The sequence below is a fragment of the Bufo bufo genome, chromosome 9, assembly GCF_905171765.1.
Source record: "Bufo bufo chromosome 9, aBufBuf1.1, whole genome shotgun sequence".
Classification (NCBI taxonomy): domain Eukaryota; kingdom Metazoa; phylum Chordata; class Amphibia; order Anura; family Bufonidae; genus Bufo; species Bufo bufo.
This window is the reverse complement of record NC_053397.1, coordinates 143,459,525-143,474,457: the sequence shown is the minus strand read 5'-3', so window position 1 is coordinate 143,474,457 and position 14,933 is coordinate 143,459,525. Positions and strand designations below refer to the sequence as shown.

General features: G+C 44.5%; 1 protein-coding gene across 1 annotated transcript in view; it reads right to left on the bottom strand.

Moving 5' to 3' along the window:
* Window positions 1-14,933, bottom strand: part of PICK1 (protein interacting with PRKCA 1) — a 96,249-nt gene that overhangs the window by 29,816 nt on the left and 51,500 nt on the right. The window contains exons 6-7 of the mRNA XM_040406569.1: window positions 12,975-13,064; window positions 8,864-8,917 (exon numbers count right to left, since the gene is read on the bottom strand). Coding sequence (XP_040262503.1) covers window positions 8,864-8,917; window positions 12,975-13,064 — 144 coding nt within the window. The remainder of the gene's footprint in view (window positions 1-8,863; window positions 8,918-12,974; window positions 13,065-14,933) is intronic.

The following is a 14,933-nucleotide window of genomic DNA, read 5'->3' as shown; positions in this document are numbered from 1 at the left end:
AACTTTATGTGTTTTGGAGATCATTTCATATTTAACCTGCTTAACTGAAAAAAAAATTTGACCAGGTATGTCCAAACTTTTGCATTCCACTGTGTGTGTGTATGTATATATATATATATATATAAACAGGGAGTGCAGAATTATTAGGCAAGTTGTATTTTTGAGGATTAATTTTATTATTGAACAACAACCATGTTCTCAATGAACCCAAAAAACTCATTAATATCAAAGCTGAATATTTTTGGAAGTAGTTTTTAGTTTGTTTTTAGTTCTAGCTATTTTAGGGGGATATCTGTGTGTGCAGGTGACTATTACTGTGCATAATTATTAGGCAACTTAACAAAAAACAAATATATACCCATTTCAATTATTTATTTTTACCAGTGAAACCAATATAACATCTTAACATTAACAAATATACATTTCTGACATTCAAAAACAAAACAAAAACAAATCAGTGACCAATATAGCCACCTTTCTTTGCAAGGACACTCAAAAGCCTGCCATCCATGGATTCTGTCAGTGTTTTGATCTGTTCACTATCAACATTGCGTGCAGCAGCAACCACAGCCTCCCAGACACTGTTCAGAGAGGTGTACTGTTTTCCCTCCTTGTAAATCACACATTTGATGATGGACCACAGGTTCTCAATGGGGTTCAGATCAGGTGAACAAGGAGGCCATGTCATTAGATTTTCTTCTTTTATACCCTTTCTTGCCAGCCACGCTGTGGAGTACTTGGACGCGTGTGATGGAGCATTGTCCTGCATGAAAATCATGTTTTTCTTGAAGGATGCAGACTTCTTCCTGTACCACTGCTTGAAGAAGGTGTCTTCAAGAAACTGGCAGTAGGACTGGGAGTTGAGCTTGACTCCATCCTCAACCCGAAAAGGCCCCACAAGCTCATCTTTTCTGATACCAGCCCAAACCAGTACTCCACCTCCACCTTGCTGGCGTCTGAGTCGGACTGGAGCTCTCTGCCCTTTACCAATCCAGCCACGGGCCCATCCATCTGGCCCATCAAGACTCACTCTCATTTCATCAGTCCATAAAACCTTAGAAAAAATTGAGATATTTCTTGGCCCAGTCTTGACGTTTCAGCTTGTGTGTCTTGTTCAGTGGTGGTCGTCTTTCAGCCTTTCTTACCTTGGCCATGTCTCTGAGTATTGCACACCTTGTGCTTTTGGGCACTCCAGTGATGTTGCAGCTCTGAAATATGGCCAAACTGGTGGCAAGTGGCATCTTGGCAGCTGCACGCTTGACTTTTCTCAGTTCATGGGCAGTTATTTTGCGCCTTGGTTTTTCCACACGCTTCTTGCGACCCTGTTGACTATTTTGAATGAAACGCTTGATTGTTCGATGATCACGCTTCAGAAGCTTTGCAATTTTAAGAGTGCTGCATCCCTCTGCAAGATATCTCACTATTTTTGACTTTTCTGAGCCTGTCAAGTCCTTCTTTTGACCCATTTTGCCAAAGGAAAGGAAGTTGCCTAATAATTATGCACACCTAATATAGGGTGTTGATGTCATTAGACCACACCCCTTCTCATTACAGAGATGCACATCACCTAATATGCTTAATTGGTAGTAGGCTTTCGAGCCTATACAGCTTGGAGTAAGACAACATGCATAAAGAGGATGATGTGGTCAAAATACTCATTTGCCTAATAATTCTGCACGCAGTGTATATATATATATAAATATAAACACATTTTTTAAGTGGTCATGGGTATTTTGCAATGACATCACAGCCTTTCATTTTGCTAAAAATAAATAAAATTCAGTCTGGTCGAAGCCAGTGGCGTCGCCAGGGGGGGGGCCAGAGGGGGCCACGGCCCCCCCTACATCATGCTGTGCCCCCCCATGTGCCCCCCCAACTAAAATGCCCCCCCCCCTAAGTGAAGTGAGCCGCCAGCGTCTTCACACAGCGTCCGGCTGCAGAGCAGAGTGAGGAGGGGAGAGGGGGCGGGGCATGCACGGCAGTTCCCGATAGGCTCCGCCCACCTTCCAGGCAGGAAAGGCAGTGAGTGCAGAGCCAGCCCAGTAGCCGGAGCATGAATGAAGATGCAGAATTGAAGTCCAGACTCCAGGCAGAGAGTGATTCAAGCGACCCAGAGTGAGTGACAGTCCCTGAGTGCAGAGTCCCACCCTGTGTAATTAGGTGAGAGGAGGGGAGAGGCGGCCATTATATTAATAACAAAGAGGGGGACATTATATTAATAATAAATAGGGGGCCAATACATTAGTAATAATGTAATGTCCCCCTCTTTATTATTAATATAATGGCCCCCTCTTTATTATTAATATAATGTCCCCCTCTTTATTATTAATATAATGGCCCCCTCTTTATTATTAATATAAAGGCCCCCTCTTTAATATTAATGTAATGACCCCCTCTTTATTATTAATATAATGGCCCCCTCTTTAATAACAAAGAGGGGGCCATTATATTAATAATAAAGAGGGGGCTATTATATTAATAACAAAGAGGGGGACATTATATTAATAATAAAGCGGGGACATTATATTAATAATAAAGAGGGGGCTATTATATTAATAACAAAGAGGGGGTCATTATATTAATAATAAAGCGGGGACATTATATTAATAATAAAGCGGGGACATTATATTAATAATAAAGCGGGGACATTATATTAATAACAAAGAGGGGGACATTATATTAATAACAAAGAGGGGGCTATTGTATTATTAACAAAGAGGGGAACATTATAATATACAGGGGAAATAATATTATAAGGAATGGGGGACTATCTGTCTGGCTCTAGCACAGTATTGGGGGGCAGCAGGATGAGTTGTTGAGACACCAGGAAGGAGAGGATGAGAGTAAAGTGAGGAACCTAAAAAAAATTCGGTGAAACTCTGCAGAGACGAGAAGCGGCTGAAAGAAAGTATCATGGCGGTCTTATCTCTGAATGAAGACGTCGAGGAGAGTCTACATCACAGGAGAAGTCACTGGATGTAACAGGTATGGGGCGATATTATACTGTAATAATAATGTCCATGCACATATCTGTTTTACGGTAGGGTTGGGGGAGGAGATTGAGAATATGGCCCACACTGCCGCATTCGGCCCCAGACTTCAGGTCACACTGTGTGTGTTCTGAATTCTGGGGGCTTACACCCATCTACTACATTATCTGTACTCAGAGTTATCACTGTGTTATCTGTGGTGTTACATAGGACTGCAGGTGATCTACTACAGTATCTGTTAAAAGGGGCGTGCCTGGGGTAGGGGGTGGGGCGCAATTTTTGGCTTGCCCCGGGTGCTGGCAACCCACGCTACGCCACTGGGGGAGGGAGAGGCGTGTCCCTTTCCCTTCCTCTGATAGGCTGCAGGCACTAGGCCGGCAGCCTATCAGAGGCCGGCGCAGGCGGCGCGATGACGTCATCACGCCGCCTGAGTCTTACAGCGCGGGACACAGAAAGAGTCTGCATCGCATCGCTGACACTGAGGTAAGTATAAGTGTTTTTTTTTTGTTTGTTTTTTTACAATAGTGTTACTGGCACATTATGGGGGCTTATTACAATGGGGGGGACTTAAAACTGGCACATGATGATGGGGGGGACTTAATACTGGCACATGATGATGGGGTACGACTTAATACTGGCACATGATGATGGGGGACTTAATACTGGCACATGATGATGGGGGACTTAATACTGGCACATGATGGGGGGACTTAATACTGGCACATGATGGGGGGCTTAATACTGGCACATGATGGGGGGGCTTAATACTGGCACGATGGGGGGCTTAATACTGGCACATGATGGGGGGGCTTAATACTGGAACATGGGGGGCTTAATACTGGCACGTAATGGGGGGGGCTTATTACTGGCACGTAATGGGGGGCTTATTACTAGCACGTATTGGGGGGCTTATTATTGGCACATTGGGGGGCTTATTACTGGCACGTGATGGGGGGCTTATTACTGGCACGTGATGGGGGCTTATTACTGGCACGTGATGGGGGGCTTATTACTGGCACGTGATGGGGGGCTTATTACTGGCACGTGATGGGGGGCTTATTACTGGCACGTGATGGGGGGCTTATTACTGGCACGTGATGGGGGCTCTTGTTACTGGCACGTGATGGGGGCTTATTACTGGCACATTGGGGGGCTCTTGTTACTGGCAGTGGCACGTTATTGAGGGCACTTATTACTGGCACATTATTGGTGGGCACTATAGCAGCATCTACTGAGGCCACAAAGAAGGGGTGTTTTATATGGGGGGCTCTGTACAGTAGCATTTTATACTGGGACGCATTATGTTGGGTACTATGGAGAAGGGGAGACAGGAGTACTATGGAGTCATCTACGGGGGGCACTAAGAAGGGGTATTTTATACTTGCAAATTATGGGGGACACTGAGGGCATCTACTGGGGCACGATATATGGGGCATTTTATACTGGTACATTATGGGGGCCACTTGCAGGAAGGGGGGAGAGGAGCACTATGGAGGCATTTACTGGGGCACTATATAGGGTTTTTTTATACTGGCACATTATGGGGGACATTAGCTCAACTGGGGGCATAAGGGGGTATGTTTTGCACATTATAAGGAGAATTATTTCTACTGGGGGGCATTATGGTGGGTTTTATTACTCCCCCATGGTATGACCCCCTAGTAGCAGCACCAGCCTCTACCTGCTCTGCTATCCCTCTGCCCCTTCTCCAAATCCTTATTATGAAATCTTTCTCATTAGGATAAAACACAACATCAGCTCCGCCGAGCCCCCGGCCAAAGTGTTGAAGTGGCGTCCGAGATCCCCAAGGGCCAAGCCAAGTAACTGTAAGTGTTCATGTGAAATATGTTTATTTTATATATGTACACTCCTGTGAGAGGCGGGGAGGGAGATCTGTGGATGACACTGTTATGGAGGGGGAAATGGGGATGACACTGTCATGGGGTGGATCTGTGGATGACACATATAGCATAAGATGCTATATACGGTACGTGGCATCCACAGATCCCCCCCATAGCAGTGTCATCCACAGATCCCCCTCTCTATAAAAGTGTCATCCACAGACAGCTGGACTTTTCTAAGCATACTTGTGTAAATGTATCGTTGTTATAGCTGCCCCCCCTACTTTTGTCCTGGCCCCCAGTGTGCCCCCCCAAAATTTGAAAGCTAGAGACGCCACTGGTCGAAGCAGAGTTCATACATGCGATAAGCAGTGGTTGTGCCTGAAATTGCATCTCCGTCCCTTTCACTTGCCTGGGATGAATCTGTAATAGCAGACACAGCTGCTGTTAGAAGTACCGGGCTGTACTGTACTGTACAGTAGTGGAAACAATGAAGGGGACATACTGTGGTAGGGGTACAAAAAGAGCCATACATGTTTTATTTTCCACTGACATGGCTGCATGAGGACTTGCTTTTTAGGTTAAATACATTTTTATTGATTTTTTTTTTTTATAAAATGCTACATATACAAGAGGATGGCAGCCTTATACAGAAATCACTGATAACAGCTATATATCATTAACCAGAAGACAAGGGCTGCGGACTAATAAACAATCATATGATGTGCAGGAGAGTGAAGTGAGAAAAACACAGGGAAAAGAAAACTAAAAGGTGGGGGTTGGGGACTCGTCTACATACACTTAAAGTTTATATGCAGAACTATGGATCATGACTCCAGAGGTCTGAGCGTAATGCAGTTATAAGGTGCTCCATAACCAGTACATATAGAAGAGGAGAAATCCTGCTTCATACCATCACATATAGGAAACAAGAGAGTCAATCTGCCTATAACAATTACTTGGGCCATTCTATTAGTGCACATCATAACATTGTTTGTAAGGCTGAAGTTTATTTATTTTTGTTTTACACACTTATATAGTGATGACATATTCCGCAACGCTTTACAGATGTTAGCATTATGTTGTCCACAATGGGGCTCAGAATCTAGGTTCCCTATCAGTATGTCTTTGAAAATAGAGGCATACATCAATTTAGTGCAGCCTATTAGCCTTGATCCAGAGGAAGGCAAAATAACCTCAAAGTAGAAGGCAATTTTTCTAATCTTAGGGGCAAGAATCGTTTGACACTCAAAATTGGAATAACTCCTGGATCAAAGACCCTTCGCCAAAAGTCAAGTAACAATAACTTGTAATATTGTCACTCTGAAGGAATGCATCCAGACACATAATGCTTACAAGAAGGATAGAATCCATCCCAATTAACTTAAACTGGTAAACACATCAAGTCCCAGATAATGAAGTCAAATGCCTTTTTGACATCTGTAGATTGTAGCAGATAGGAAGCTTGGAGTTGGGCAATAAGGGAAATGGGTAGTGATGTGCCACTTGGGGGACACATTGCCACTGCGGTCAGTCATTGGCTGCAACAGCACAGACCGCTGTCAGTGCCAAACGTTTGCAAAAGGGGATGGGTGTGTGGCGAATACAGCTGTGAAACAAAGGAACCGAAACCAAGCTGCAGGGAGCAAGCAGGTATTCTTCCCTCTATAGATGTGGTGTGTGTGTGCGTCGGGGGTGGGGTGGGGTCGTTGGTTGGGGTCTACAGACTGTCCTTTATTTTGGATCAGTTTTTCATCACTGATTCATTGACTTAAATTGCCAAGTCCTACATGAACAACTCAACAAAATGCGTGCTCTGCGCTTGGCTACATTTTTCATGCATTTAAGGTCTACACAAAAGACAAAAAATAAAGGCACGCAGAGCGATCGGGCATAAACTCATTGGGGCACATTTATTAAGACCAGCGTTTTAGACGCCGGTCTTAATAAAGCCCTGCACTGGCGGTGGATCCACCAAAGTTATGTAGCAGCACCGGCCTCTACATAACTTCAGTGGATCCACTGCCGCTCCTAAATGTAAGAGAGCTTCAGAGCTGTCTTACATTTAGACCATTTTCTACACCTAAAACAGGCGTAGAAAATGATGAATGAGACAGGCCTGCCGGCCCATCCCCCACCATGCCCACTCTGTTATACAGTCAGGTCCATAAATATTGGGACATTGACACAATTCTAAATTTTTTGGCTCTATACACCACCACAATGGATCTGAAATGAAACAAACAATATGTGCTTTAACTGCAAACTGTCAGCTTTAATTTGAGGGAATTTACATCCAAATCAGGTGAACGGTGTAGGAATTACAACAATTTGCATATGTGCCTCCCACTTGTTAAGGGACCAAAAGTAATGGGACAGAATAATAATCATAAATCAAACTTTCACTTTTTAATACTTGGTTACAAATCCTTTGCAGTCAATTACAGCCTGAAGTCTGGAACGCATAGACATCACCAGATGCTGGGTTTCATCCCTGGTGAGGCTCTGCCAGGCCTCTACTGCAACTGTCTTCAGTTCCTGCTTGTTCTTGGGCCATTTTCACTTCAGTTTTGTCTTCAGCAAGTGAAATGCATGCTCAATCGGATTCAGGTCAGGTGATTGACTTGGCCATTGCATAACATTCCACTTCTTTCCCTTAAAAAACTCTTTGGTTGCTTTTGCAGTATGCTTTGGGTCATTGTCCATCTGCACTGTGAAGCGCCGTCCAATGAGTTCTGAAACATTTGGCTGAATATGAGCAGATAATATTGCCCGAATCACTTCAGAATTCATCCTGCTGCTTTTGTCAGCAGTCACATCATCAATAAATACAAGAGAACCAGTTCCATTGGCAGCCATACATGCCCACGCCATGACACTACCACCACCATGCTTCACTGATGAGGTGGTATGCTTAGGATCATGAGCAGTTCCTTTCCTTCTCCATACTCTTCTCTCCCCATCACTCTGGTACAAGTTGATCTTGGTCTCATCTGTCAATAGGATGTTGTTCCAGAACTGTGAAGGCTTTTTTTAGATGTCGTTTGACAAACTCTAATCTGGCCTTCCTGTTTTTGAGGCTCACCAATGGTTTACATCTTGTGATGAACCCTCTGTATTCACTCTGGTGAAGTCTTCTCTTGATTGTTGACTTTGACACACATACACCTACCTCCTGGAGAGTGTTATTGATCTGGCCAACTGTTGTGAAGGGTGTTTTCTTTACCAGGGAAAGAATTCTTTGGTCATCCACCACAGTTGTTTTCCGTTGTCTTCCGGGTCTTTTGGTGTTCCTTCTAATTAAGAATGTTCCAAATAGTTGTTTTGGCCACGCCTAATGTTTTTGCTATCTCTCTGATGGGTTTGTTTTGTTTTTTCAGCCTAATGATGGCTTGCTTCACTGATAGTGACAGCTCTTTGGATCTTATCTTGAGAGTTTACAGCAACAGATTCCAAATACAAATAGCACACTTGAAATGAACTCTGGACCTTTTATCTGCTTATTGTAATTGGGATAATGAGGGAATAACACACACCTGGCCATGGGACAGCTGAGAAGCCAATTGTCCCATTACTTTAGGTTCCTTAACAAGTGGGAGGCACATATGCAAACTGTTGTAATTCCTACACCGTTCACCTTATTTGGATGTAAATTCCCTCAAATTAAAGCTGACAGTCTGCAGTTAAAGCACATCTTGTTCGTTTTATTTCAAATCAATGGTGGTGTATAGAGCCAGAAATGTTAGAATTGTGTCGATGTCCCAATATTTATGGACCTGACTGTACCTGGCATGAGCTGGGGGGGAAAAAAAAAAATCGCAGATTGCGGCGCAAAGGACCTTTGCGGCGCAATCTGCGTCAGAATAGGCCTAATTTAGGAGTATTTCTATTTACATTAATGGGCCAGTTTTTACTGCATGTGCTGTCCATTTTAAACATGGATGGCCCCTGCACGTGAAACTCGCTTGTGCTCATAAGCCCTTATAGTCTACTGTTTTAGATGCTGACAACAGAGTTCAAAATCATTATTACCTCTGTAGAATTCTGCCGTTTTTTCAAGCTCTTCCAGTTTCTTCACCAGTCCATCTAAAAATATAAATAAACTTTTATTTGGTTGCTTGTATTCTTGGTCTTTACGCTTTTCTCATAAGTATTTTAGAAATATTGTTTTGATGAATTCTTAGTATTGCATGGGAGATCGAGTCTGGCGACTGTGCAGGCCATGATGAGACCTTAAAGTGCTACTATCATTTGCTAGAACAATCAGTACTGCAGCTTACAGAAGAGCTATATGTATCATGTATACAAACACCATGTGATAACTCATTTATTCTTAACTTTTAGGCTACTTTCACACTGGCGTTTTGATTTCCGTTTGTGAGATCTGTTCAGTGCTCTCACAAGTGGTCCAAAACGGATCAGTTTTGCCCTCAATGCATTCTAAATAGATAAGGATCCACTCAGAATGCATCAGTTTGGCTCCGTTTCGCCTCCATTCCGTTTTGGAATGACGAAACTGAGCCACTTTTTATTTTAGTGATTTTTCTTGATATGTTTAGAATGTGCCATTGCGTACTGCTGGTAGCATTCTGTTGCCCCTGGTAGCCTGTGTCACATGGCCTGTTATAGGTGGGGCTTACAGCCTTATCATCTCTCCCACTACCTGAGTGATTTCACTATGGAGGTATGTGGGAGCTTGGCTGTAAGTTGTATCTTAGCACCTCTCAGACCGTGTTCACAAACCGTAGTCTAGTGGTAGGAACCCATGCCACACTGAGATACCTTGACGGTGGTGCAAAACGGCTCCTAAGTGTTCCTGACAGGAATACATTGGCTAAAGTCTCAGTTCTTAACATCAGCTTGAGGGATTGGCCAGTATTGTCAGTTGCATATCATTGTGGTGCACCTTTTGCTGTGATTTATGTTAAAGATAATACAAACGGATCCATTCTGAACAGATGCATGCGGTTGTATTATCTGAACGGATGCGTTTGTGCTAGGCCTGCACAATATATCGCCAAAGCAATCGCAATCGCAAAAATGCTGCAATTGTATTACCTTATTTTTCGCTTTATAAGACAAACTTTATTTCCCCAAAAAGTGGGGGGAAAATGGCAGTGCGTATTATAAAGCGATGGTTGACTTTTTACGTGGCTGACACGGATGTATCGCCGGCCGCTATGTTGCACAGCGCGGCCGGCGATATATCAGTTACAGTGCGGGGAGGGAGGAGGGGCTGGAGGCAAGTCGTTATTTTAATGAACAAATGTTCTTCTATTTATTCTGTTTATCTGTTCTGTGCAGTGCTATTAAGAAAATGGCAAGTTTTGTATTTTGTACTTTTGCAGTAATGCAAATATGTTATTTAATTTAGTAAAAGATGTTTTATTTTGAAAAACACTGTGCATTTCAGTTCTTGAGTTAAGCATAACTACATTTCAGCATTATCAGTAATAATGGGTGGGAGTGACCAGAGGTTAACGGATTCCACACTGAAAGGAAAAAGAGTGTCCGAACTCTTAGAGGTCTGCAGGCGCCTATCAGGCTGATGCCACTCCTTGGCCAGGAGTGCGTCGAGATCTGGGTGGTTAGGAAAAACCAACATGGAGCACTTGGAACGGCGGAAGGACACAGAATCCTGGGTAGAGTAGGGAGGATCCTCTTGCACTCTGAGAGCGTCTTTAACCGCCTTAACGAGATCCTGCATGGCCGCAGACAATGTTGAACTCTGCTCTGATGCTAAATGGAGTCAGAGGTGTCCCCAGTAGCGGCCGAAGCGGCAGAAGACGAGACTTCGCCTGCCTCAGACTTGTCCAGGGAGTGATCCGAGGATGAGAGGGACGCGGCTGAGACTATTCGAGGTCTTTTACGGGACCTGATGTCAGAGCGGGAACGTGCCCCTTTAGCAACATGGTCCCTGCGTGAGGCTGACGCAATTCGAGCAGGCAAGTGATCGAACGACTGCACCATGGACCAGGAAAGGCTGGCAAGATTCCCTATGGCTTGGGACAGTGAGGCGGCGCAATCAGGAGGGACAGACACCGCAGAGGGGGCCAGGGCGTCAGGAGGGGGCATGGGGTCAAGGCACTGCGCACAGAGCGAGTTGGTTTGCGGGGAAGGCAAAGCCTTATTGCATCAGGATCACGCATAATAAATGGCTACCCCAATAGGGACCCGGGTTTGGGGGTCCGCACTGGCCGAGGACATGCTGGCAAAAGAAAAAAACTTTAGAAAAGAAAAGGTTAGCCAAGCTATCCTACCAGGCCCCAGGTGCTGTGTCCGAAGATGCGCTGCAGCAGCTAAGGAAGACACAGGAACACTCCAGATGGCGAGAGGAAGATGGAGTCTCTTCTTCAGAAGCAGCAGAAGGTACCGCCCCTCTACTGAAAAAAGGGGGCCCTGGAAGGCTATGGGTCCGGCCGGCAGGCCTATTCCCAGCATAAGCCGGGAGAATTATTTGCGGCCGATATGGGATAGACCCTATAAAGTGCCCCCACTTAGAAATAGACACCCTGGCCAAATCGGGAAGGGGGGGGGGATTAGAGTACGTACCCTCTGACGTCTTCAGGCGCCGCAGGGTCACCCCATCAGCAGACTCAACATGGAACCCGTGGGAATGCTGTCAAGCCACTGCGGAGGCAATAATGGGGACTGGGTGACGGGGCGAGGTACCGAAGTAGCGCGCCCGCAGGGGGTGCAACTAAAGTGGCAGTCCACGATGGAGCACTCACCTGCAGCAGGTGAAAAACCTGCATAAGGAAGAAAAAATTTTTTTTTTTATAAATAAATAAAATAAAATAGCAGCAAGACCTGCAGAAAGAGAAGCAGGTCGTGTCTGCCTCCTATGGACACTAGAAAAAAACTGGTTTGCTCCTGCATGTGCAGTGGGTATAGCCAGGATAGGAGGAGCCAACACTTTTTACTTCTAGTGTCAGCCTCCTAGTGGCAGGATATACCCATGGTGTTGTGTCCCCCAATGCCAGTTGCGAGAAAGTAGCCTTAACTGAAATATTTCTGAACGTTTTGTTTCTCTTGATCATTGTCCTATTTTAGCTTTTGTTTTTGCATCAATTATGGGATATTGTTTTCAGGATTTGTTGATACATATGTCTGCACATTTTCTTCAGAGCCACACAACTCCAAAGCAGAACAGTTGTTAATGTTTTTTTTTTAACATGGTTCTAGTCTCCCCCCCCAATCATACATCCAAAACTGCAATCTTAGCGTCATAAGACGTCAACACCTGTACCCAAGCTTCCTCTGGATTAGTGTTGTGGCTCAATCACAGGGACGTTTTACTACTGATGCCTCTTGGCAGTGTAAACAATACTGCTGAACTACTACTCCTGTGTCAGCCAAACCAGGAGCAGACCTGGTGTCTGGTCCAACTGATTGAGCTGCATGAGGGCAGGTCCCATAGTGGGAATGAATCATAGAGGCATAGTCGCTTGTTTTCGGCTTAGTTCTGTACATTAGGATCAACTACAAAGGTTCCCAAAGATTGGCAAATGTTATATTTAATTTACTGTCCATTATGACATCTTTAGCAACCAACTGCAAGACATAAAATGTGCAAGGAAGTATGCCTCCTGCTAACTTCTAAAGAACATGAAGGTTGTTTGAGCCTTTACCCATTACAGTGTGAGAAACATTTTAAATGAAGTAACAATTTGACTACCAGTAACTAGACCAGATGGCTTCTTGTACTTCTCTTTATGATTAAAGGGGTTTTCCCTCTTCAGACTAGGATATGCCCCGATTGTCTCATAGGTGCGGGTCCCGCACCTACAATGAGAACGGAGCTGGGAAATGAACGTAGGGCGCACTGCGCATGCGCAGCCACCCTCCATTAATTTCTATGGGGCCGCCGAAAATGTCTGCCCCATAGAAATGAATGAGAGCATGGGCAGCACATGCGCGGTGCGCTCCCATTCACTTCTATAGGAGCAGTGCTTGGTGGTGGACGGACCCCAGGAAATCCGGGATCCTCCAGCCACACGCTCTCCGCTTTGTTCTAGTTGTAGGTGCAGGTCGCAGCGGTGGGACCTGCACCTATCAGACAATGGGGGTATATCCTAGCGATATGCCCCCATTGTCTGAGATGGGAATACCCCTTTAAGTAAATATTTGAAGAGAAAATTACCATTACATAGGATGGCACGGCTTAGGCCAAGGGCATCTGCTGTGCCTGAACTCATATTTTCTACCAGACGATGCTTCACTTTTTTCAGTACTGAAAAAAAAATGTAAGTTTAAAATGAAAGCAAAAACAGAACCTCTTAGTGAAGTCATGCATTTCTTATTAATAAAAAAACATATATATAACAGGTACTACAAACTACCCTTATATGGCTAAAACTGGGCCACCGAGTGCAGCAAAGGAGCAAAGAACAGAATCCGTTCCACATGATAAACAGAACTAGGGTAGGTCCACATGGGATGTAAAATACAGCTATACTACATGCGGATATCGCAGCAGAATTGCTTATAGATTTCTCCCTCTCCATTTAAAGAGTGTGAAAGCTGGGGTTGAGATCCGCAGCATAAATTAACATGCCACGGATTTAAAATCCTCACCTCAGGTTAATTTAGACTGCAGATGTTTTACACATCATATACTGTACATGAGATTTCTTAAAGGGGTTATCCAAGGCTATAAACTGCCCCCCCATATTCCCCCAAAATCCAGTGTTGGAGGGGGAAGGGGGAAGGGGGGGAGCAGCCAATGGCAGGCGGGAACAGAGACGAGACTCCCTAACATCGTGGATGTTTTCATCCGCCCACGGGGAGAAGTAGCAGCGGTGGTGGAGGAACCAGGAACAGCGAAGGGAGCAAGGTAAGTATATTCAATGTGAGGGGCCCGGCATATGGGGGGTGGGGGGGGGCAGGTTATACCCTTGGATAACCCCATTAAACCATCATCCACTTTGCTGGTAGTCTACAATGCTGCAGATTTAGGATATGAACATCCACAATGGCAAATCCACAGCATGCCAGCCACATATGAACGTTCTCTAAGAGTATGTGCACATGGTGCAGATTTGTATGCAGAAAATCTGCATGAATTGCACTCCAAAACCATACAAAAAAACTGCCCATAAATTCGTACTATTTATCACAGTTTTTGTATGGTTTTTGTTGCTGATGTTGGTGCATTTTCTGTTTATGTTAACAACGTATTGAAGTCTATGTGGAAAACCATTCTACAGATTGACATGCTGCAAATTGTAAGATCCACACAGCAAGTGTACATAAGATTTGTCAAATCTCATTCACTTTGCTGGTACTGTATTATGCTGCATGTTTTCTGCACAGAAATCCACGTGGAAAAACTGCACATAAACCCCAAAGCTACCTTGCACTCTACCAGTGATCAGGCACTGTAAGAAATCCAAATTCAGATGTGAAGAATAAAGATTAATCCCACCAAGCTGAAGTGGCTGTTATCCACTTCCATTTCATTTCCCTGTTCCAATCCAAGGAAATAAACACATCTTTCATGCCGTCATTTGCAACATTTAAACAAAATTTTAGATGGCCATTTTTGGGCTCATTGTTACTCATGTTTTGACTCATGGGGAGTATGGGGACACATTTTTGGCTCAGCGAGTCAAAATTCTGGGACGTATTTTCTGAGTAACATAAGCCAACAAGCAGGTGGTATAAACTAGACTAGATAGTCTACAGATGTACCAGATACATCCAACAAAAGCCACTATGATAAATTTGGTCCATTTTCAGACTGTGACCACAAACAAGTATAAATCATAGGCATATCAGATTAAACATTCAAGTGGTATTCCCATCTTGCTATTTCATCCTGCTCACCTGCAGCCAGTTCCGCTGTTCACTTCCTTGTTTCCTGCCTCTAGGGCTGGGCGGGCTTAGGCCATTTGAGTGAAGGCCGGCAACGCCTCTTTATGACATCACACTGAGAACTCAGTCCTTGCGTGCTCGTTCGTGCCTCTCTCTCTGCACATCCCTCGCCGATGTCCGCACTGCCGCAGCCCATGCGCAATGATGACTTCTTCCTGGCCGAGTATAGTACAGAGCCGCGCATGCTCTTTATGCAGCGCGGCTCTGTACTATAATCGGCCAGGAA